Source organism: Malaclemys terrapin, chromosome 5, assembly GCF_027887155.1.
Source record: "Malaclemys terrapin pileata isolate rMalTer1 chromosome 5, rMalTer1.hap1, whole genome shotgun sequence".
In the NCBI taxonomy this organism is placed as follows: domain Eukaryota; kingdom Metazoa; phylum Chordata; order Testudines; family Emydidae; genus Malaclemys; species Malaclemys terrapin.
In genome coordinates this window covers 2,486,265-2,511,066 of record NC_071509.1, presented here as the reverse complement: position 1 = coordinate 2,511,066, position 24,802 = coordinate 2,486,265, and the positions used below count along the sequence as shown (strand labels likewise).

Sequence of the window (24,802 nt, the reverse complement as noted above, 5' to 3'; positions counted from 1 at the left end):
GTCCCGAAGGAAAGCAGTTACTGCTTCAGCTCTCAGCACATCCTCAAGAGAGAATTTCCAAGGGATGCAGAAGACTCACTCTGCTGTCAAGACACAGTCGTGCTGGCTTTGGCACTGGGCTATTACTTTGAAAAGCAAGGGCCGGGTTCTGTTCTCACACCAGTCTCATTCTATTGTCTTCAGTTACTCCTGTGTCTGAGAGACCAGAATCCGACCCCCAGCGTATAAACCCAGCTCAGGATTCTTTTCCCCATCTAATTGCAGCCTGGCCTGAGGGTTGCAGCCTTAAGGAGTGTGTCATGACATTGTCCCTTCCAAAAATCCTGGGGATGCTTTTAATGGCCTTCTGGCTATTGGGGCAGGTTCGGGGCAGGTTCTGCATAGCTGGGATGAGGGTCAGCCCAATTTAGAATAACTTTTTTCCTTTCAAACATGTCTGAAATGGGCAATTCTTTGTTTATTGGGCAGTTTTTGGTACCTGTGCTGTCTACTTCACTATGTGAGTATTTTAAAGAACTCTGACCCCCGTCTCTCATCTCAGAGCTTAGTTAATGCTGAATACGGAGAAGCAATTAACCATTGGAACAACTTACTGAGGAATGTGGTGGATTCTCCATCTCTTGACATCTTTAAATCAAGATTGGATGGCTCTTTAGAATCCGTGCTGTAGCTCAACCACAAGCTATGGGCTTGATGCATGGGTCACTGGGTGACAGTCTCTGGCCGGTGTTATACAGGAGGACAGACTAGATGATCACAATGGTCCCTTCTAGCCTTGGAATCTACGTAACACGCATTACCAATAGCAGGGCGACTCACCCAGGGCCAGGCTGACTTGGGTAAGTGGTAACTGGCTGGTAATGGTTGAAGGTTGTTGCTAGCTGGTTGCTGTTCATCAACTTCATAGAATCATAGAATCTCAGGGCTGGAAGGGACCACAGGAGGTCATCTAGTCCAACCCCCTGCTCAAAGCAGGACCAATCCCCAACTAAATCATCCCAGCCAGGGCTCTGTCAAGCCTGACCTTAAAAACCTCTAAGGAAGGAGATTCCACCACCTCCCTAGGTAACCCATTCCAGTGCTTCACCACCCTCCTAGTGAAAAAGTTTTTCCTAATATCTAACCTAAAACTCCCCAACTGCAACTTGAGACCATTACTCCTTTTTCTGTCATCAGGTACCACTGAGAACAGTCTAGATCCATCCTCTTTGGAACCCCCTTTCAGGTAGTTGAAAACAGCTATCAAATCCCCCCTCATTCTTCTCTTCTACAGATTAAACAATCCCAGTTCCCTCAGCCTCTCCTCATAAGTCATGTGCTCCAGCCCCCTAATCATTTTTGTTGCCCTCCGCTGGACTCTTTCCAATTTTTCCACATCCTTCTTGTAGCGTGGGGCCCAAAACTGGACACACTACTCCAGATGAGGCCTCACCAATGTCAAATAGAGGGGAATGATCACGTCCCTTGATCTGCTGGCAATGCCCCTACTTATACAGCCCAAAATGCCGTTAGCCTTCTTGGCAACAAGGGCACACTGTTGACTCATATCCAGCTTCTTGTCCATTGTAACCCCTAGGTCCTTTTCTGCAGAACTGCTTTCTAGCCAATCGGTCCGTAGTCTGTAACAGTGCATGGGATTCTTCCGTCCTAAGTGCAGGACTCTGCACTTGTCCTTGTTGAACCTCATCAGATTTCTTTTGGCCCAATCCTCTAATTTGTCTAGGTCCCCCAGTATCCTACCCCTACCCTCCAGCGTATCTACCACTCCTCCCAGTTTAGTGTCATCTGCAAACTTGCTGAGAGTGCAGTCCACACCATCCTCCAGCTCATTAATGAAGATATTGAACAAAACCGGCCCCAAGACTGTCCCTTGGGGCACTCCGCTTGAAACCGGCTGCCAACTAGACATGGAGCCGTTGATCACTACCTGTTGAGCCCGACGATCTAGCCAGCTTTCTATCCACCTTCTAGTCCATTCATCCAGCCCATACTTCAACTTGGCGGCAAGAATACTGTGGGAGACAGTATCAAAAGCTTTGCTAAACTCAAGGAATAACACATCCACTGCTTTCCCCTCATCCACAGAGTCAGTTATCTCCTCATAGAAGGCAATTAGGTTAGTCAGGTGCGACTTGCCCTTGGTGAATCCATGCTGACTGTTCCTGATCACTTTCCTCTCCTCTTAGTGCTTCAGAACTGATTCCTTGAGGACCTGCTCCATGATTTTTCCAGGGACTGAGGTGAGGCTGACCGGCCTGTAGTTCCCCGGATCCTCCTCCTTCCCTTTTTTAAAGATGGGCACTACATTAGCCTTTTTCCAGTCATCCGGGACCTCCCCCGATCACCATGAGTTTTCAAAGATAATGGCCAATGGCTCTGCAGTCACATCCGCCAACTCCTTTAGCACCCTCGGATGCAGCACATCCGGCCCCATGGACTTGTGCTCGTCCAGTTTTTCTAAATAGTCCCGAACCACTTCTTTCTCCACAGAGGGCTGGTCTCCTTCTCCCCATATTGTGCTACCCAGTGCAGCAGTCTGGGAGCTGACCTCGTTCGTAAAGACAGAGGCAAAAAAAACATTGAGTACATTAGCTTTTTCCACATCCTCTGTTACTAGGTTGCCTCCCTCATTCAGTAAGGGGCCCACACTTTCCTTGACTTTTTTCTTGTTGCTAACATACCTGGAAAAAGAACAGGAGTACTTGTGGCACCTTAGAGACTAACAAATTTATTAGAGCATAAGCTTTCGTGGACTACAGCCCACTTCTTCGGATGCATACAGAGTGGAATAAATATTGAGGAGATATATATACACACATACAGAGAGCATAAACAGGTGGGAGTTGTCTTACCAACTCTGAGAGGCCAATTAAGTAAGAGAAAAAAACTTTTGAAGTGATAATCAAGATAGCCCAGTACAGACAGTTTGATAAGAAGTGTGAGAATACTTACAAGGGGAGATAGATTCAATGTTTGCAATGGCTCAGCCATTCCCAGTCCTTATTCAATCCTGAGTTGATTGTGTCTAGTTTGTATATCAATTCCAGCTCAGCAGTCTCTCGTTGGAGTCTGTTTTTGAAGTTTTTCTGTTGTAAGATAGCCATCCACAGGTCTGTCATTGGATGACCAGACAGGTTAAAGTGTTCTCCCACTGGTTTTTGAGTATTATGATTCCTGATGTCAGATTTGTGTCCATTAATTCTTTTGTGGAGAGACTGTCCGGTTTGGCCAATGTACATGGCAGAGGGGCATTGCTGGCACATGATGGCATATATCACATTGGTAGATGTGCAGGTGAACGAGCCCCTGATGGCTGGCTGATTAGGTCCTATGATGATGTCACTTGAATAGATATGTGGACAGAGTTGGCATCGGGGTTTGTTACAAGGATAGGTTCCTGGGTCAGTGGTTTTGTTCAGTGATGTGTGGTTGCTGGTGAGTATTTGCTTTAGGTTGGGGGGTTGTCTGTAAGCGAGGACAGGTCTGTCTCCCAAGATCTGTGAGAGTAAAGGATCATCTTTCAGGATAGGTTGTAGATCTCTGATGATGCGCTGGAGAGGTTCAAAAACAAAACTTCCAAAACAGACTCCAACGAGAGACTGCTGAGGTGCCACAAGTACTCCTGTTCTTTTTGCGGATACAGACTAACACGGCTGCTACTCTGAAACATACCTGGAGAAACCCTTCTTGTTACTCTTAACATCTCTTGCTAGCTGCAACTCCAAGTGTGATTTGGCCTTCCTGATTTCACTCCTGTATGCCTGAGCATTTTTATACTCCTCCCTGGTCATTTGTCCAATCTTCCACTTCTTGTAAGCTTCTTTTTTGTGTTTAAGGTCAGCAAGGATTTCACTGTTAAGCCAAGCTGGTCGCCTGCCATATTTACTGTTCTTTCTACACGTCGGGATGTTTTTTTCCTGCAACCTCAATAAGGATCTTTAAAATACAGCCAGCTCTCCTGGACTCGTTTCCCCCTCATGTTATTCTCCCAAGGGATCCTGCCCATCAGTTCCCTGAGGGAATCAAAGTCTGCTTTTCTGAAGTTCTGTGAAAAGAATCTTGTGGTCCCCGTAGAGAGGTGCCCCCAAACCACCGTTATTGGTAGCTTATTGATTAAGAACTGGGTGGATCTCAGAGATGGAGCTACCCTATCTCCAGTAAGGGGGAGGTGAGGGTGTTGGTAGAGGTCCATTGGCAGAGGTACTTGCTGTAGACATCAATCCTCAGGGCTGTCATCTTTCTCCCAGTACTAAATGCCCTTGGAAATAAATATTACAGGTCTTTGAAGGAAGAGCAGCCTGAGATGCAGAAAAACACCAGATTGGGGAGGGACTGCTCCTGTTGGGTTGGAAGGGACAGACACGTTTTGATACGTGGCACAGCAGGGCAGGGATAGGCGAATTCGAACAGCTGTTGAAGCCGGTCTCCCAGCTGAGCCTGAATTTATTTCCTCGCTGGGCCAAACATATTTTAAAACATACCTTGCTTACCAGATGTTGGATGTTTTAAATGTATCTATATATGGTTCTGATATCATCATAACATCTGATCAAAAGATGCAAAAATTAGAAATTCAAGTCAAGCAAACCATTATTTATTGGGTGATTGTGCAACAATAACTCCATGATCCAAGAACTTTATTCAGTGACAGACCTGGAAACATAGAAATTACAGAGCCAGCCACACTGAGCGGCATAAGGCAGCTGTCTCTGCTACAGCCAGAAATATCACACCAAGACAAAGCGTCCCTGCGATGCACATCCCATGCAAACCCCTCCAGTGCACAGGGCTCCTCATCGGCAGGTGGCTGGAAAACATGCTCCATAGCTTGGAAATTAAGGAAGCTTTTGAGGTGCTGGGACCTGCATGTCACAGCCCAGCCAGTCCATGGGCCTGCTTACAAATCCACCTGAAAGGCCGAATGCAGTTGTTATCATTCCACAAATTCCATTTCTTTGGCTCGGTATGAACACAGTCTTCTTCACCATTGGCATTGTTTGGTTCATTCTCACTCCAGAACCTGCAGATCAGAGTGTTAATGTCTCAGGGGAGAACCACAGCCAATTCCTGAGCTCAGTTCTGCTCTGTGGACTCTGTTGTTGGCAGGGACCAAGACACCCAGCAATGACGCGGTGAATCGATCCACCCCCCAGCCACCCCTCAGAGTTCTCTACAGCTCTTGTGGCCATGGTAACGAAGGGCTTCTGACGGCTGGGGGTAGCAACTGCCCTGCGCCTGACAGGCGAGCAAAGAGCCCAAGTCAGTCTGTGGCTCCAAATGCTGACAGCAGCAACTCCGATCTCAGTGCCCAGAACCAAAGCACGTGGCACAGCACGTCCCAGGCACCCCCGAGATGGGAACGCAGGAATGGGAAGAGAGGGCAGCGGGGGTCAGTCATTAACTTCTCCATGGCCCTGCTTATGGGCCACGTCCACAGCCCACTGAGGTCACTGCACTGACTGCAGCTGGCTCCGGCCATGCCCCCGGCCCCACAGCCTCCCCTTCCCCAGCCTGACAGAGGGGAGAGCGCAGTGCAATCCCAAGGATAGTGTGAACCTGCCGCTCACTCCAGACTCACCTGGCTGTACTGAGTTGACTTGGGGCCAGATCCTCAGCTGGTGTAAATCCCTGTGGCTCATTCAAATCAATGCCGAGTTACCCCAGGGGAGGCTCTGGCCCTGGGTCTCAGTGGCACTGAACACACGCTCCGTGTTTAGGCTCCTGCTCTGAGCAAAGGGGCATTAGCAGAAATTCCTGAGAGGATTCATTGCTGTTGTGGCAGCGCCCGGGGGCCTCCATCAGGATCGGGCCTGCTGTGCCGGGTGCTGCATAGACACAAGGGGCCGTACAGACACTGCCCGAAAGAGCTTGTGACCAAACGTGTAATGAATAATCACTTCTCTCAAGCTTTACTCACCCCCTGCTTGCGTCTGCTCTGTATTCTGTGCCATCCACCCAGCGCCAGCTGCCTTCTGTCCCCCGGTCGGTGAGTCCAATCCAGTGACCTTCTCCCTGGATCTCCCTGGAGAGAAACTCCTGCACAACACAGTTTGCAGCATGTCCAGGTCACCCAAGAGAGGCTGCAGGATGCAGCCCCAGCAGCCTGGGCTGGACAGATTTGGGGGGAGAGGAAAGGGCGTCTGGTGGTGTGAGCAGGGCAATGGGCAGCGGGAGACGTGTCCTGCCCCCAACGCTGACAGTGACTAGCTGGGAGACCCTGAGGGAGTCCTGGAGCATCTCTGTGTCTGTGTCTGCATCTGTATCTGCCTGGGGCTACCAGCAGCGACCTGTCTCAGAACACTCCCCCCACAGCCCCTCAGCGCTGGGCTGCTGCTGACTGACGGGCACCTCAGAGATCACACCAGCACCCTGCCCTTGGAGGAGGCAAAGCTTGGAGCAGAGAACTGGGTGCAAAGTCTAGCCCTGCCGGAGGGTGGGATTTTCCTCCTCCGAAAGTGCCCCAGAGGCCTGGGGTGAGGGCTACAGTGGGCATGTGGGGAGAGAGGATTCTCTGAGAGGTGCATGGCCCGTTGCACACAAGCCTTCCAGATACAGGCTTCTAGATTGTCCAGCAGGAGCTCAGGCCTGGGGAGAGGGATCAAAGCGGGTCGTCCCTGGGAAAGGTCATTGGGTTTGGAGGAAATGCTTCATTGGAAGTCGGGAAAATCAGAAATGAGCCTGATCCCAAATCCCCTTCCCCCGACATTGCAGACTCTGGGAAGTCCAGATCCTGGCACTGTTCGTCTGCCCATCTCTGCTTTTAAACTGATGGGTGAATCCCCTGAGTCACGTTCCATCCTCTCCGATGGTTTCCAACCTCAGCTGCCACCTTCCACCACCTTCTGGTATGAAACAAGGCACTGACCCATTGTCCAAGCCCCTCGGAGCTTCCTGCACTCACCTGCTCTGCCTGGGAGGAGACAGAGGTCAGGTGCGAGTCCTGAGACATACAGAACCGCTCGGCCTCGTCCCACGACTTCCTTTCTTGTGAAAAGTAATAGAAGTTCCCACCGTAAAACCTCCAGCCCCTGGGGAGCTTTGTCAGCACGTCACCTAGGAGCAGAGACTGAGGTGAGATGCCCGGGCTAAAGTCACAGGGACACGTGCAGGGAGCTCAGGGTTTCTACTGCTGCATTTCCCCTGCCCTTCAGCTGCCCCAAGCCCAGGAAACTTTTGATTCTCCAGCATCGTTCTCTGGGCACATGATGGATCCCAAAGAGCACTGCAGAAAGCAGACACCACGGGGTCACTCCCCCAGCACCGAAATGCAGCTGCATCTGGGCTGGAGCATGGGTGCTGGTCCCAGTGCAGAGCAGCACGGCTGTAATGGGAATGGTGAGACTCACTGTTCACCTGAGCTGGCAGGGGGAATTAAGGAGGGGGAATGTAGCTCCCCCAGGTGGAAAATCTCCCAGTTCAGTATCAACAATTTTCAGTGACCTTAAGTGGTGAAGATCTTGGGTCTTTTGCACTTTGGCACCTTCCGCAACACCCTGCCGGGGGCACTGGCTCAGTGATGGGTCTGAAAGAAACTCCCCATACGCTGAAATGCCAGTATCACTTTTTGCCTGTGAGCTGACGGGTTTGGAGCATCTAAGAAGAGCTGGTAGCTGGGTGCTCCCATTAGGCTAACGAGGCCCAGGGTGTAATTTAACTCCACACAGATCACCACGGTCTGGGCCCAGGTGCAGCCACCGGTGATTTTTAATGGAAGAGAACTCGGTGCTGGTGAAAGGCGCTGTGCTGTCAGCCTTGGAGCCTGAAATCCTCCGTTTATCCTCAGCAGCAGGAGAAACGGCACCAGCCAGCACTGCAGCTAGTACTTACTGCAGTGACCTTGCACTGCTCCTCGTGCTGCACTGACATTACCCAGCTGGTCTTTCAGCATCCGGACTCCTGCCTGCGCTTCATCCAGTAGCTGCAGACCTAGAAGAAAGTCACAGCGACTTCAGTGGAGATGCAGAACACTTGATTATCAGCACGTGTGGTAGAGCAGCACCTGCAGGCCCCTCTGTGCCAGGCGCTGTACGGACAGGAGGGGACAGTCCCTGCTCTCAACAGCTCACAGTCAAAATCGACTCTAGGTGGGAGAAATAAAGGATGATTTTCCTGCTGGGGAACTAAGGTGCAGGGAGATGTGCCCAAGATCACACAGGAAGTTTGCAGTGGAGCTGGGAAGTGACCCCAGCTGTCCTGAATTCTAGCCCTGTCCCCCCAATCTCCCCAGCCTCCTCTTCCCAATCGCTCCCACCTTGTGAGCTGTGAGTGGGTCACCTGCAGCATGGGGCAGAGCTGGGGCTGCAAGAAGGTGCTGGTTCTGTTATACAAGACACTGGTGAGACCGCATTTGGAGTACTGTGTGCAGTTCTGGTCTTCCATGTTTAAAAAGGATGAAATCAAGCTGGAACGGGTACAGAGAAGGGCCACAAGGATGATCCAAGGAATGGAAAATCTGTCATATGAAAGGAGACTCGAGGAGCTCGGTTTATTTACCTTAACCAAAAGAAGGCTGAGGGGGGATATGATTGCTCTCTTTAAATATATCAGAGGGATAAATACCAGGGCGGGAGAGGAATTATTTCAGCTCAGTACTAATGTGGACACGAGAACGAATGGATATAAACTGGCCGTCGGGAAGTTTAGGCTTGAAATTAGACGAAGGTTTCTAACCATCAGAGGGGTGAAGTTTTGGAACAGCCTTCCGAGGAAAACAGTGGGGGCGAAAGACCTCTCTGGCTTTAAGATTAAGCTTGATAAGTTTATGGAGGGGATGGTTTGATGGGATAACGTGATTTTAGTCAATAGGTCAATAACGTGCCATCGCTGGTAATTAGTAACAATGGTCAATGATGGGATATTAAAAGTTACTACAGAGAACTTTTTCCAGAGGGTCTGGCTAGAGAATCTTGCCCGCATGCTCGGGGTTCAGCTGATCGCCATATTTGGGGTCGGGAAGTAATTTTCCTCCAGGGTAGATTGGCAGAGGCCCTGGAGGTTTTTCGCCTTCCTCCGCAGCATGGGGCAGGGGTCGCTTGCTGGAGGATTCTCAGCGATTTGAAGTCTTTAAATCATGATCTGGGGACTTCAACAGCTGAGTCAAGGGAGAGAATTCTTCCAGGAGTGGGTGGGTCAGCTTTTGTGGCCTGCATCATGCGGGAGGTCAGACTAGATGATCATAATGGTCCCTTCTGACCTTAGAGTCTATGAGTCTATGAACATCCCTAGACCCGAGCCATGGCCCTGGGCTCCAGGCCGGGATTTTGAACAGCCCAGCTTTCCAGCATGTTCTGTGCAGGGGTTTAGTTCAGGCCCATCTTCTGATTGGACGCTGAATAACCTGATCCATGGACCGGTTTGTATGTGCAGCCCTGGGCCAGACAGACAGAGCGTTGTGAGACGTGGCCACAAGGGGGCGCTCTGCCTCCAGCAATGGGACTGTGGCTGTTACCCAAATTATTGGAGCTGCATAGGAGGGGCTCAGGGACTGGGGGGAATTGAGACCCACGAGTGCAGCTCACTGACGTCCTGCTTACACCAGGGTCTGAACTCGGCCCTGTGTGTCTCATGAGCTGCATCCGTCTGTCCCGCGAATGCAATCCTGACAATACAGGGCCATGGTGAAAACTCTGGAGCGAAGGGAGCAACAGGGAAAGGACAGAAGATGTGACCACTAGTCACCCTGCTTAGGAGCGTGGGGCGGATGCAGCCAGCCTGCCACTGCCAGGAAGGGAGCTAGGAGGGAACCTGGAGCAGCCGCCCGTCCCTGGGAACAGAGCCTCCGTTGGCAGAGGAATGGGCAGAGCAGCAGCTCATTAGACGGGGGCCGGGACCACCTGGCAGGGACATCTATGGAGGGGAGTAGGTGGATGCCAGGCACCCGCCATCCCTATAGGCCGGAGAGCGCTCAGCTTCCAGGCCAAGGGAGGGGAGCCGACCCTGATGCCTAAGACCCTCGTCCTGCGACTTACTGTCCGATCCCTTTGCTGAGGCGTCCGAGGCGTTGTCAGGCTGCAGAAAGACTTGGAGCTTCTGCACCGCTTCTTCAACCGCTTGCAGCTTGCTCTGTGCCCGGAGATCTAGAAATCACATGTCTGCAGGTCAGCGACCAAACTGAACTGCGGCTGGAGACCAGCCAGGCCCGGAGAAGGAATATGCTCCGAGTGCGAGCCTGTTCTCTGTGACTTCTTTTATTTTAATCTGGGACAGCTTCCCTCCCGAGGAGGGACACAGGCAAAGCCAAGGCCCCGTTCGGGGCTCTCTCCTGGTGTATGTCACCGAGCAGTGACCTGGCGCGACTGGCTTCAGCCGCATGAGACATGGCTCCCTCCTGCTCCCCGCCCGGGCCCGGCTGCCAGGGAGAGAGGCCGAATGTGCTGGGGGAGGAGGGAGGCGACACGGGAGAAGGACAGAGCCCCCCGCAGGTAACTCTGGTGGGGTGGGGAGTGCATGGTGGCGCTGGGCTGGGCGCAGGGGTTACTGGGCAGAGGAGACACGTGGGGCGTTCACATGTCCTACCCTTTAGATTGTGGCCCCCCCAGCATGGGGAGGCACCAGTCGTCTGTGCCACTCACTGCCCCTAAGGAACAGGGGCTTGTCTCCCCTCTCCTCCAAGAGCTCTCCACTCCAACTCCCTGTTTTCAGCTCTGTTTGCTGGCCCCAGGGCAGGGACTGTTTGGCAGAGCAGGGAATTAAACCCAGCAGCCTGAGCTCCCAGACAAGCGCCCGAACCACTGGGCCATCCGGTCTCTCCGTAGGGCATTTCCATTGTGCCATGAGGAGACCTGGGGCTGAGGCTCACGCTGGTGATAGGTGGTCAGGAAAGGACCCAGCGTGACCCTCAGAGCGCAGGTTGAGCATGTGGGGCTGCCACGTGTGATCTGAAGTCACTGAGGTGATGCTCAGGCAGGATGAAGTTCACCCAGACCATCCCTGACAGGCGGGTGTCACGGAGTGTGGGGGAGTCAGGGCCCTGCACCTCCCCACTTCCTGTGATTCACCGTGACTCTCAGCCAGCCAGTAAAACAGAAGGTTTATTAGACAACAGGAACACAGTGCCAAGCAGGTCTTGTAGGTACAACCAGGACCCCTCAGCCAGGTCCCTCTGGGGGCCAAGGATCTTAGACCCCATACTTGGGTTCCCTGCCTCTTCCCAGCCAGCCCAAACTGAAACCAAAAAAACCCTCCTCCAGCCGGCTCTTTCCCTTTGTCCAGTTTCCTGGGCCAAGGTGTTGACTCCCCCCACCCCCTTCCTGGCTCAGGTTACAGACTCAGGTACTGTCCCTCACCTAAAGTCATCCCCTGCTCTCCCATCCCCCATGCAGACAGTTCCAGCAAAACTAAACGACATTCCCAGGTCAATCCACCCCGTTCCCGACTGCGTCACATCTCTCCCCCCTTCGAGACTGAACTGAGCGGGGTCACTCTGCCCAGTGACCTGGGGAAGTTCAGGGCCCCGTCTCCGGGACAACGCATCCACTATCAGGTTGTCTCTTCCCTTCACATGGACCACGTCCATGTCATAATCCTGCAGGAGCAGGCTCCACCTCAGGAGCTTGGCGTTGGCTCCTTTCATCTGGTGCAGCCAGGTCAGGAGAGAGTGGTCGGTGTGCACGGTGAAGTGTCGCCCAAAGAGAGATGGCTCTAGTTTCTTAAAGGCCCACACCAGGGCCAGGCGTTCCTTCTCGATGGCCGCGTAGTTCTGCTCCCGGGGTAGCAACTTCTTGCTCGGGTACACGATGGGGTGTCTCTCCCCCTTTTCATACTCCTGCATTAACACCACCCCCAGTCCCGTGTCTGAGGCATCGGTGAACATCATAAAGGGCTTGTCAAGGTCTGGGTTTGCCAGAACTGGGCCACTGACCAGAGCCTCCTTCAGCGCCCGGAGAGCCTCCGGGCACTCCTCGATCCAGACCACCTTGTCTGGCTTCCCCTTCTTGCATAGTTCATTGATGGGGGCGGTTATGGCGCTAAAGTGGGGCACGAACCTCCGATAGTACCCTGCCATCCCAATAGAGGCTTGGACCTGCTTTTTGGTTTGTGGTGCGGGCCAGTCTCTGATCACCTCCACTTTGGCTGGTTCCGGCTTTAGGCAGCTGCTCCCCACCCGGTGGCCTAGGTAGGATACCTCAGCCATCCCCACCTTGCACTTCTCCGGTTTTACGGTCAGCCCAGCCTTCTGGAGTCGGTCCAGCACTTGTCTAACCTGGGACACGCGGTCCTCCCAGGTCTGGTTAAAGACACAGATGTCATCAATATACGCCACGGCAAAACTCTCCATCCCCCTCAGTAGCTGATCCACCAGTCGTTGGAAGGTGGCCGGCGCTCCCTTGAGGCCGAAGGGCAGGGTCAGGAACTCATAGAGTCCCAGAGGGGTGATGAAGGCTGATTTCAGCCTGGCATCTGCATCCAGTGGCACTTCCCAGTAGCCCTTTGTAAGATCCATGGTGGTAAGATACCGAGTGCCTCCCAGCTTGTCTAGGAGCTCATCAGGCCTGGGCAGGGGGTAGGCATCGGCTACAGTGATGGCATTGAGCTTCCGATAGTCCACACAGAACCGGATCGACCCGTCCTTTTTGAGGACCAGCACCACCGGCGAGGCCCAAGGGCTGGAAGACGGCTGGATCACCCCCAAAGTCAGCATCTCCCTGACCTCTCTTTCCATGTCCTGAACAGTTTTCCCTGTGATGCGGAAGGGGGGGCATCTGATAGGAGGATCCTGTCTCCACCTGGTGGACAGTCAAATTAGTTCATTCAGGCTGGTTGGAAAACAGCTGTCGGTACAGATGCAGCACCCCTCTGATCTCAGCTTGCTGGGCAGGGGTCAGCCGATCAGAGAGGGGAATTGTTTCCAGGGGGGGAACCAGCTCTTGTCCCAGGGAATAGATCTACTAAAGAGTCATCTTCCTGTTCCTCCCAATGTCCACACACGGCCAACACCACATTCCCCCTGTCATAATATGGCTTCATCATATTGACATGGTACACCCGGCGGTGGTGGGCCCGGTTCGACAGCTCCACCGCATAGTTTACCTTGTTTAGCTGTTTGACAACCCTGAAGGGACCTTCCCAGGCAGCCTGGAGTTTGTTTTTCCTCACGGGGATGAGGACCATCACCTGATCCCCAGCGGCGAAGGCGCGGGCCCGTGCCGTGCTGTCAAACCAGACTTTCTCCTTCCTCTGGGCTTTGACCAGTTTCTCCCTGGCCGGGCCCATGAGCTCAGGCAGTCTTTCTCGGAAGGTCAGGACATACTCCATCACCGACTCTCCATCAGGAGTGGCCTTCCCCTCCCATTCATCTCTCATCAGGTCTAGGGACCCCCTTACCCACCTGCCGTATAACAGTTGGAAAGGCGAAAACCTGGTAGACTCCTGGGGTACCTCCCTGTATGCGAACAGCAGGTGAGGTAAGTACTTGTCCCAGCGGGTGCTGGTTTATAAAGCTTTTCAGCATCATCTTTAGCGTTCTGTTGAACCTCTCCACCAGCCCGTTGGATTGGGGGTGGTATGCTGAGGCCCAGGTGTGCCAGATCCCCACATTTCTCCCACAAGCACTGGAGCAGGGCCGACATGAAGTTGGACCCTTGGTCGGTCAAGACTTCCCTGGGGAACCCCACTCGGCTGAAAATGGTCAGCAGCGCATCCGCCACAGTGTCTGCTTCCATGGAAGCTAAGAGCACTGCCTCAGGGTAGCGGTTGGGGAAATCTACCACCACCAAAATGTATTTCTTCCCTGACCGGGTCGTCTTACTGAGCGGTCCCACTATGTCCATAGCCACCTTCTGGAAAGGCTCCTCTATGATGGGCAAAGGTCTCAAAGCCACTTTCCCCTGGTCCCGGGCCTTCCCCACCCTCTGACAGGGGTCACAGGATCAGCAGTACTGTTGGACATTAGTAAAGAACCCAGGGCAGTAAAAGTTCTGTAGAAGCCTCTGCCTGGTGCGCTGGATTCCCTGGTGCCCTGCGAGAGGGATGTCATGGGCCAGGTACAGTAGCTTGCTGCGAAACTTCTCGGGGACCACCAGCTGCCTCCTGCTCCCCCATGACTCCATTTTCCCTGGGGGAGCCCATTCTCGGTATAGGAACCCCTTCTCCCACAAGAACCTCTCCTGGGAACCTCTCCCCATGGTCTGTACCGCACTGAGGTCGGCCATGTCCCTTATCTTCTGCAAGGAGGGATCTTTCTGCAACTTGGCCTGGAACTCAGCAGCTGGGACAGGGACAGGGACCGGCTCCCTCTCGCCAGCTGGGTCGGAAGCCGCAGCCTCACTGAGCCATGTCCCTGGGCATTCCCTCCTCTCCGGGGTAGGGCCCTGCGCCTCGGGCAAGGTACCCTCCCTGAGGTCAGGGCGTAGTGCCCTTCACCAGCTCTGGCTACAGGTCACGACCAGGACACCCTGGGGGTTGTTTGGCCAGTCCTCCAGGTCCCCCCCCATTAACGCCTCAGTGGGCAAATGGTGGTGCACCCCCACTTCCTTGGGGCCCTCCTTGGCCCCCCATTTCATATGTACCCTCGCCACGGGCACCTTGAATGGGGTCCTGCCCACCCCCATCAGGGTCAGGTAGGTGTTGGGCATCACCCGATCTGGAGCTAGCACCTCGGGCCGGACCAGCGTCATCTCAGCACCCGTATACCAGTATCCATCGACCTTCCTCCCATCCACCTCCAGGGGAACAAGGCACTCGCTCTGCAGGGACAGCCCCGCGCCCACCCCGTAAACGGAGAACTTTGAGTCCAGGGCATCCAACCCCCCAGAGGAGCTGGCCTGGGGCTCTTCTCTCTCCTGAGAAGTTGATAAGCTGCCAGCTCCCCTTGCCTGGGAAGCCTGCACCTCGTACGGCTGGGTCCTTACTCAGTTAACCTGGTGTGGGTTCGGTCTGCTCAGTCTGTCCTTGAGTTTGGGGCACTGGGACCGTATGTGGCCTCTCTGGCCACAGTAATAGCAGCCCATGTCCCATGCGTCCTCTTGAGCCGGTTGGTTGGCCTGATGCTGGGTGTTCCGCTTGGGAGGGGGTTCTCCATATTCCCCCTTTGGGAGGTCCCAGGGTGACTCTCTCTCTGCATCGCGGCGGGCCTGTTCCTTTGGGACTCCTCCCTGCCACCCCTTGACCAGCTCTTCACAAACTCATCGGCCAGCCGCCCTGCATGTCGCGGGTTCTCTGTTTTTTTGTCCCTCAATCACAGCCTCAGGTCGGATGGGCACCGCTCATACAGTTGCTCTAGGATGATCAGTTTAACCAGGTCCTCCTTCGTCTGGGCCCCATCTGCCCACTTGCTGGCGTATCCCTCCATGTAGTTGCAGATATGAGACCTCAGGGGTTTTGTGCTGACTCCGGAACCTTTCCCGGTACATCTCAGGAGTCAGCCCAAATTCACGTAGCAGGGCCTTTTTGAATAGTTCGTAGTCCCCTTTCTCCGCCCCTTCCAGTTGGTGGTACAATGCCACGGCTTTGGGGTCCAGTAAGGGGGTAAGGACCCGGAGTCTGTCCGCGGGATCAACCCGGTGCAGCTCGCAGGCCGTCTCAAAGGCCTCCAGGAAGTCATCCATGTCCTCCCTCTCCTTGCGTGGGGCCAGGATGCACTTATCAAAGCTCCGTGCAGTCCTGGGTCCCCCCTCCCTCATCGCAGCCGGGGGCTCGCTGCCCCTCAGCCTTGCCAGCACCAGTTCATGCTGTCTCTGTTTCTCTTTTTCCTCCAGTTCATGCTGCCTCTGTCTCTCTTCATACTGCCTCTGTCTTTCTTTCTCCTCCAGGTCTCTCAGTTTTAGCTCTGTCTCCCATTTCAGCCACTTCCATTCCACGGATGCCGAGCATTGCCGGGAGGATCCCTTGCTGGCCAGCGAGCTTCGCCGGGAGGATCCCCTGCTGGCCGGGGGGGCGGGTCACGGTGCCCTCAGTATTCACTGGGCTCCTCCCCACCCTTCCCCTAGGTATAGGAAGGAGGGGTCTCGGGAAGCCCTCAGCAGTCGGCTGACCACTCCCAGCTGGGACAGACACTGGGGCCTGCGCTGCATCTGCCAGGCTGCTTCCCTCAGAGACAGGGATCAGTTCATTCGAGCGATCTCCCTCCTCCAGCTGGGCAATGAGCTGTTCTTTGGTGAACCTCCCACTGTGCAGCCCCCCTGCTTGCACAGCTCCACCAGGTCACTCCTAAGGTGCTTGGCATACATCTTCCTGCTGGCCACTCACAGGCCTGGGTTCTCACCGCTCCCCACAGTTTCCAGGGAGACCCCTAGTGTGCCAGCCCTTCTCGAGGTCATCACCTCTCTGCCAGGGTCGAGCGGCAGACTCCTCCACCCCTGGAACCGCTCACTGTAATCCCCTGGGGGACCCTGGAACTGCAACAGTCCTTCTTGCTGGTTACACACTCCTGGGGTTTAATTGCTCCCTGAAACCATCCCTTGCTGACGATTCAGCACGCCTGGTCCCCGTCAATCCCTGTTGGTTTTACTGCTCCCCAGTCACTTACTGCAGGAAGTGCTGTCCACGGGGTGCAGTAGATCCCACGGCTACCACCAATTGTCACGGAGTGTGGGGGAGTCAGGGCCCTGCACCCCCCACTTTCTGTGATTCACCGTGACTCTCAGCCAGCCAGTAAAACAGAAGGTTTATTAGACAACAGGAACACAGTGCCAAGCAGGGCTTGTAGGTACAACCAGGACCCCTCAGCCAGGTCCCTCTGGGGAGCAAGGATCTTAGACCCAAGACTTCGGTTCCCTGCCTCTTCCCAGCCAGCCCAAACCGAAACAAAAATAAAACTCCTCCAGCAGGCTCTTTCCCTTTGTCCAGTTTCCTGGGCCAAGGTGTCAACTCGCCCCACCCCCTTCCTGGCTCAGGCTACAGACTCAGGTACTGTCCCTCACCTAAAGTCATCCCCTGCTCTTCCATCCCCCATGCAGACAGTTCCAGCAAAACTAAACGACATTCCCAGGTCAATCCACCCTGCTCCCTACTGCGTCACAGTGGTTGTCTAACCTGTCCTTAAAAACCTTCAGTGATGGCGATTCCACAGCCTCCCTAGGTGACCTGTGCCAGTGCTGGACCATCGTTAGACTTAGAAAGTTTGTGCTAGTATCAAACCAGCAGGGCAAGATCTTACAACTCCATTCGAACTCCCTAGAGTAGGAGATTTATTTGGTGGGACAGACTGGAAACACGGTCGATATTCTGCTGAAATGTGGGGGGTGCCCCCCCCCCATTCAACCCAGCTGGCCTGTAAGGAAGTTGGCAAACGTTGGGCTTGGAGCTGCAGTTGAACTTACACAGAAGCGTCACAGCCAGGAGGGACGTGGCCAGGGCCAGACTCAGGAGGAGAAGGACAGCAGTGACGATGCCCCCCGCCCTGGGCCGCCAAGGGACCGATGTCTTGGGAGGATTTCCTTGAAGGAGAAGAAGAAACGTATCCATGGAAAGTTACAGCTCAAATGCCACTGACCGAGGAAACTCCATCCCCCAAATGCAATACCTGCTCAGCCTCCTATTCCCTGACTGTGGTTAACAGCAACAGCGGAATCAGGCCAAATAAGGCCGACCTGAACTCCAATGTGAAAAGCGACCCTCCCTAAATCAGGAGTGGCTCTAGTGCCAGGCAGGTGTCCTGTGAGAGAGATCTGGGAGCAGGATTTTCCCCCTGCCTAAGCATTTCTTGAGAGGGACGTTTAGGGCTTGTGAAGTTCGTGCCCAAAGGAGTATTTTTAAATGAGAAAAGGAACCTGAACCAACTTATGAAATATGAAAACAACGAGCCAGTGCATTGAGGGGAAATGATTCTTTGCAGGAGAAAAGTGGGGCTGACAGCAGCAGTGGGCCCAGAAGGGCCTTTCTCCAGCATCCCTGTCTAATAACCCATCCCCAGGATGCTGGGCTCCTCACTGCAAGGCAGCCAAGGGGCGACTCACAGGGCAAAGCCAGAAGACTGTGTCTCCCCTGCACATTAAAGGGAGAAGACTAGAGCTGCATTCGAGCCAGGATCTATGTGTAGTGAGAAATAAGTGTGCTCTGTGTGGTCTGGATTTGGTCTCCCCAAGGTGAACGGCAGCTGCTTGGAGACCCAAGACTGTCAGATTCTCCTCTCCCTGAAAGTCTCAGTCTGCCGCACCCCTTCCCTGTCTGATCTGGGCCTCAGACATTAGCTAGCACCACTCCCCCATGAGAGGTGGTTCCTGGAACCAGCAGACAACATTCAGATGCCCAGATAATCCCCTTACATTGCAGAAGTGGCTTCTCACACGCTAACCAAAGGGGAAGCTGCCTCTCACTAATGTACTGAGTTTACAGTTCTCAGCCTTTGCTGAAACAGATTCTGGGAGGAGGTTCTCTGTCACTGAGAGCACGCTACATTTTTCCTTGTGTTTTCATTGAATCATAGAATATCGGGTTGGAAGGGACCTCAGGAGGTATCTAGTCCAACCCCCTGCTCAAAGCAGGACCAATCCCCAAATAATCATCCCAGCCAGGGCTTTGTCAAGCCTGACCTTAAAAACTCTAAGGATGGAGATTCCACCACTTCTCTAGGTAACCAATTCCAGTGTTTCACCACCCTCCTAGTGAAATAGTGTTTCCTAATATCCAACCTAGACCTCCCCCACTGCAACTTGAGACCATTGCTCCTTGTTCGGTCATCTGCCACCACTGAGAACAGTCTAGATCCATCCTCTTTAGAACCCCCCTTCAGGTAGTTGAAAGCAGCTATCAAATCCCCCCTCATTCTTCTCTTCTGGAGACTAAACAATCCCAGTTCCTTCAGCCTCTCCTCATAAGTCATGTGCTCCAGACCCCTAATCATTTTTGTTGCCCTCCACTGGACTCTTTCCAATTTTTCCACATCCTTCTTGTAGTGTGGGGCCCAAAACTGGACACAGTATTCTAGATGAGGCCTCACCAATGTCGAATAAAGGGGAACGATCATGTTCCTCGATGTGCTGGCAATGCCCCTACTTATACAGCCCAAAATGCCGTTAGCCTTCTTGGCAACAAGGGCACACAGCTGACTCATATCCAGCTTTTCCTTTGTCGCTGCAGAGAGCCTAGCTGAGCTCGGTGCGTAGCTGCAGCTGCCTACTGAACCTCACATCCTCACCTGCACCCTCCACTTCCGTCAGCCCCGTCTCCCTGCCTGTCTCCAGACCCTTCCTGGGCGTCTTTCATGTGTTCGAAACCAGAACAGCTGCCACACGGCATCTGGATTGCACTGAAACCAAAGGGCATAAACAAATCCCCAGATGAGGTCCTTGTTCAGCTGACACCTGCACAACCAAACGTGAGAATGACCAGACTGGGCCAGACCAAAGGTCCCCCTAGCCCAGAGTCTTGTCTGCCGACAGTGGGCAGTGCCAGGTGCCCCAGAGGGAATGAACAGAACAGGGAATCATCAAGTGATCCATCCCCCGTTGCCCATTCCCAGCTTCTGGCAAACAGAGGCTAGGGACACCATCCCTGTCCATCCTGACTAACAGCCAATGATGGACCTATCCTCCATGAACTTTTCTAGGTATTTTTTTAACTCTGTTATAGTCTTGGCGTTCACAACATCCTCTGACAAGGAGTTCCACAGGTTGACTGTGCATTTTGTGAAGAAATACTTCCTTTCGATTGTTTTAAACCTGCTGCCTATTCATTTCATTTGGTGACTCCTAGTTCTTGTGTTATTAGAAGGAGTAAATAACACTTCCTTATTTACCTTCTACACACTAGTCATGACTTTATAGATTTCAGTCATATCCCACCTTAGTTGTTTCTTTTCCTAGCTGAAAAGTCCCAGTCTTATTAATCTCTCCTCATATGGCAGCCATTCCATACCCCTAATCATTTGTGTTGCCCTTTTCTGTACCTTTTCCAATTCCAATAGATCTTTTTTGAGATGGGACAACCACATCTGCCCACAGTATTCAAGGTGTGGGTGTACCATGGATTTATATAGAGGCAATGTGATATTTTCTCTCTTATTATTGGTCCCTTTCTTAATGATTCCCAACATTCTGTTTGCTTTTTTGACGCTGCTGCACATTGAGTGGATGTTTTCAGAGAACTCTCCACAATGACTCCAAGATCCCTCTCTTGAGTGGAAACAGCTAATTCAGATCCCATCATGTTATAGGTATAGTTGGGATTACGTTTTCCAATGTGCATCACTTTGCCTTTATCAACATTGAATTTCATCTGCCATTTTGTTGCCCAGTCACCCAGCCAAAGCACTGACAGGGGCCCCTTGTGCTGGAAGATTTAGGAAAACAGCCTGGTCCTTATCCCAGAACTTCAAGCTCCATTTGCTCCTTGTTCTTGGAGGAACAGGTTCCCTCCCGCACTCCCCAAGCCTTAGGGATAAACCTTCTCTGCTAACACAGCTAACATCTCCCTGCCCCTACTCACGGTTAGAAGCATGTGCTCGGGCCGGGAAGGGGCAGAGGGTAAGGAAAGGAGGTGTCACTGTGAAACAGGGGGATGAGAGGGAGCTGGTCCCCAGAGATAGGGGCTGTGAGGATTCGACCCTGGTGATCTCCTCCTGGGAGAGGTTGATGGTGGCAGTGAGCTGGGGAGTGGGAGCCTGGATGGCTTTTATGGCCAGCCCATGGCACTGCGCTGGCCAGCAGGAGGCTGGGATGCTGTGCAGGGACTCCCATCTCTCCCCCGTGTGCCCATCTCCCTTGGGGACTGGCAGGGGAGAGAATGCACTGGGAAGCACTGACCGAGCACCCTCGCCCACTGCCCGTGGGGCTGTCTAGCCAGCACAAGGCTGAGCTCTAGGGACAAAACAGTGAGAGATAAAAAGACTTCCTTTAAAAAGTGGAAGTCAAATCCTAGTGAGGCAAATAGAAAGGAGCATAAACGCTGCCAAATTAAGTGCAAGAATGTAATAAGAAAAGCCAAAGAGGAGTTTGAAGAACGGATAGCCAAAAACTCCAAAGGTAATAATAAAATGTTTTTTAAGTACATCAGAAGCAGGAAGCCTGCTAAACAACCAGTGGGGCCCCTTGATGATCGAGATACAAAAGGAGCGCTTAAAGACGATAAAGTCATTGCGGAGAAACTAAATGGTTCTTTGCTTCAGTCTTCACGGCTGAGGATGTTAGGGAGATTCCCAAACCTGAGCCGGCTTTTGTAGGTGACAAATCTGAGGAACTGTCATGGATTGAAGTGTCACGAGAGGAGGTTTTAGAATTAATTGATAAACTTAACATTAACAAGTCACCGGGACCAGATGGCATTTGCCCAAGAGTTCTGAAAGAACTCAAATGTGAAGTTGCGGAACTGTTAACTAAGGTTTGTAACCTGTCCTTTAAATCGGCTTCTGTACCCAATGACTGGAAGTTAGCTAATGTAATGCCAATATTTAAAAAGGGCTCTAGAGGTGATCCCGGCAATTACAGACCGGTAAGTCTAACGTCTGTACTGGGCAAATTAGTCGAAACTATAGTTAAGAATAAAATTGTCCAACACATAGAAAAACATAAACTGTTGAGCAATAATCAACATGGTTTCTGTAAGGGAAATCGTGTCTTACTAATCTATTAGAATTCTTTGAAGGGGTCAACAAACATGTGGACAAGGGGGATCCAGTGGACATAGTGTACTTAGATTTCCAGAAAGCCTTTCACAAGGTCCCTTACCAAAGGCTCTTAAGTAAATTAAGCTGCCATGGGATAAGAGGGAAGGTCCTTTCATGGATTGAGAACTGGTTAAAAGACAGGGAACAAAGGGTAGGAATTAATGGTAAATCTCAGAATGGAGAGGGGTAACTAGTGGTGTTCCCCAAGGGTCAGTCCTCTGACCGATCCTATTCAACTTATTTATAAATGATCTGGAGAAAGGGGTAAACAGTGAGGTGGCAAAGTTTGCAGATGATACTAAACTGCTCAAGATAGTTAAGTCCAAAGCAGACTGTGTCAAACTTCAAAAAGATCTCCCAAAACTAAGTGATTTGGCAACAAAATGAGAGATTAAAGAGGCTAGGACTCTTCAGCTTGGAAAAGAGGAGACTAAGGCTTGGTCTACACTAAACCCCCAAATCGAACTAAGGTACGCAACTTCAGCTACGTGAATAACGTAGCTGAAGTCGACATACCTTAGTTCGAACTTACCGCCGTCCAGACGCGGCAGGCAGGCTCCCCCGTCGACTCCGCGTACTCCTCGCGGCGAGCAGGATTACCGGAGTCGACGGGGAGCACTTCTGAGTTCGATTTATCGCGTCCAGACTAGACGCGATAAATCGAACCCAGAAGTTCGATTGCCTGCCGCCGAACCAGCGCGGTAAGTATAGACAAGCCCTAAGGGGGGATATGATAGAGGTCTATAAAATCATGAGTGATGTGGAGAAAGTGGATAAGGAAAAGTTTCAGAGTAGCAGCCGTGTTCGTCTGTATCCGCAAAAAGAACAGGAGTACTTGTGGCACCTTAGAGACTAACAAATTTATTAGAGCATAAGCTTTCGTGGACTACAGCCCACTTCTTCGGATGCATACAGAGTGGAATAAATATTGAGGAGATATATATACACACATACAGAGAGCATAAACCGGTGGGAGTTGTCTTACCAACTCTGAGAGACCAATTAAGTAAGAGAAAAAAAAAACTTTTGAAGTGATAATCAAGATAGCCCAGTACAGACCGTTTGATAACAAGTGTGAGAATACTTACAAGGGGAGATAGATTACAATCAGTCAGTAGACAGGATATTGGGCTAGATGGACCTTTGGTCTGACCCGGTACGGCCGTTCTTATGTTCTTATGACGTGGTCAGTGGAGCAAGCGATCGCTGCCCAGAACGCTCTGCAGAGACCGCAAAGCCAAGGAAAGGCCAGTGGGAGTCCAGGGTCCGGTGCAGCCACTTGTGCTTACCTTTGGGCTGGGGAGCAGCTTCCGTCATCTCCATGTTCTCATAGATATTGTCCCTCGCCATTCTCCTGCCTTCGCGCTGAGCCGAGCCCCTGATCACTGGCCTGTGAGTCCTTTCAGCAGCCTGCTGGGTTAGAGCCTCTGTCTGACAGCTGCCCTGGCCCAGAAATAGAAATGGGAACTGATGCCTGGTGGTGAGAGCCACCCTGTCACCAGCGGGGCCATGTGCGGTCAGCCCCAGTGGTGGAAGCGAGAGTTCAGCCAATGGGCTAGAGCTGGGTCCAGCATGGGCAGCATCCAGGAAATGGGCCCAGGGTCAGAAGCCAAATGCCAGAGCCAGGGTGGGGGGTACAGCAGAGTCCTCAGCCAGAGGTGGAGCCCGGGATCAGTACCAGAGAGACAGAAGCCCAAGCCAGAAGTGGGGGCCAAGCAGTGTAGTGAGGCAGGGGCAGGGCTGGGCTTCAAACCAGACGTCTGAAGCCGAAGGGGAGCAGGGCCTGGAGCAGAGCAGGAGAAGGGCCTGGGCGCCGGCCGGAGCAGGGACTGGGTGAAGAGGAAGCACAGCTGCAGGGAGCAAGATACACATTGAGCAGCCGCTGATCTCAGCTGGTGCCAGGCTTCGAAGCAGGCTGGGGAGCCAGCAGCCAGCCAGTGGTGTGGCTCCTCCGGCAGGTCCCAGGAAGAGCAGATGGCCTTATAGGTTGTGTAGCAGTGAAGTGATTCAGAGAGCCGGCCAGCAGCTGTCCCCGCTGCTCCGGTCCCTGACAAGCCCTGGCCATAGGGACTCCCGGTTCCTATTCCTTGCTCTGCACCTGACTCACTGGGAGTCCGTGGGCAAGTTACCTCACCCCTCTGTGCCTCAGTTTCCCCCCTCTATTTACCATTCTGAGGAACTATGAGGGGGATCAGGATGGATCAGGGCTTTGGGAAAGGCCTACAGAGCCTTTCACCTCAAGGCAGACGGGTAAAAGCCAACCAAAGTTGCCACGTCTCACGAAATAAATATGCGACTCTGCCTTTAAAAACAAGCCCAACCACCCCAAAACAAGCAGGTCAGTCAGAGGTGACTTGAGCTCCCATGGGGCTGGCCGGCTGCCCCCTTATTCCTGCTCCTAACCTCCCCCCCAGCCAGCGTCCCCTGTTCTTCTCCTCCGAGAGCCCTGCATCCCCTCCCTCTTGGGAACCCTGGGGGAGAGGCAGGGAGGTGAGTTGATGAAAGGCGGGAAGGAGGGGAGGAAGGAAGGGGGTGGTGGGGAGAGGCGGTCGGAGGGGGCAGCTGGGGGTGGGAGGGGGCAGTTGGAGGGGGAAGGAGAGGGAGGGGTGAGGTGGTTGGTTGGGATGGGGAAGGAGGGTGAGGAAGTGGAGGGGAGAGGCAGTTCGATGGGGGAAGGGGGCGTGAGGGAAGAGGAAGACAGTGCTCTGTTGGCAGTGCGTGGCCATAGGTGCTGGATCTAGGGGGGCTGCCGTACCCCCTGGCTGGAAGCGGTTTCAATCACATACAGGGTTACAGCTCGGTTCAGTGGCTCTCAGCTCCCCACTATTCACATTGTTGCAGCCCCCTGTGCCCAGCCTGTGCCCTCTCCCCTCCTGGGCTGCCCCCAGCTCCGCCCCAGCCATGGCAGTCCTGCTCTGTGTCCGGGGCCCACTTGTGTTGTGGGGCCTCCAGCGTCAGCCAGCTGCAGCACGGTGAGGGGCAGGCTGGGGGCAGTGTGGAGCCCGGCCTGCGTCTGTTCCTTGCCTACAGACCATGCCCCCTTCCCCGACTGTGGCACCCTGGGCAGCCGCCCACATTGCCCGTCCCGAAGGCCGGCCCTATCCTACGGGCATCCACGACTGTCCAGATCTGCATATTTTCCTATGTGTGACCATCCACAGGTGGGAGATCTGCTGTCCAAAGAGACAGAACCTGCTCACTGCTCCGGCGGTAACATGGGACGAGAGGGGGCACGTGTGGAATCAAAGCTTAATCCACCAC

The 24,802-nt window shown here is 53.2% G+C and overlaps 1 protein-coding gene across 1 annotated transcript; it reads right to left on the bottom strand.

The window, feature by feature from the left end:
- Positions 1-1,577: 1,577 nt before the first annotated feature.
- Positions 1,578-22,958, bottom strand: CD207 (CD207 molecule). Its single transcript, XM_054030331.1, has 7 exons — positions 22,831-22,958; positions 17,259-17,375; positions 9,969-10,076; positions 7,828-7,926; positions 6,902-7,053; positions 5,918-6,036; positions 1,578-5,020 (listed from the first exon to the last, which is right to left on the bottom strand). Exons 1-7 carry the CDS (start codon positions 22,889-22,891, stop codon positions 4,870-4,872), a joined length of 807 nt encoding a protein of 268 aa, XP_053886306.1. The 5' UTR covers positions 22,892-22,958; the 3' UTR covers positions 1,578-4,869.
- Positions 22,959-24,802: the final 1,844 nt, after the last annotated feature.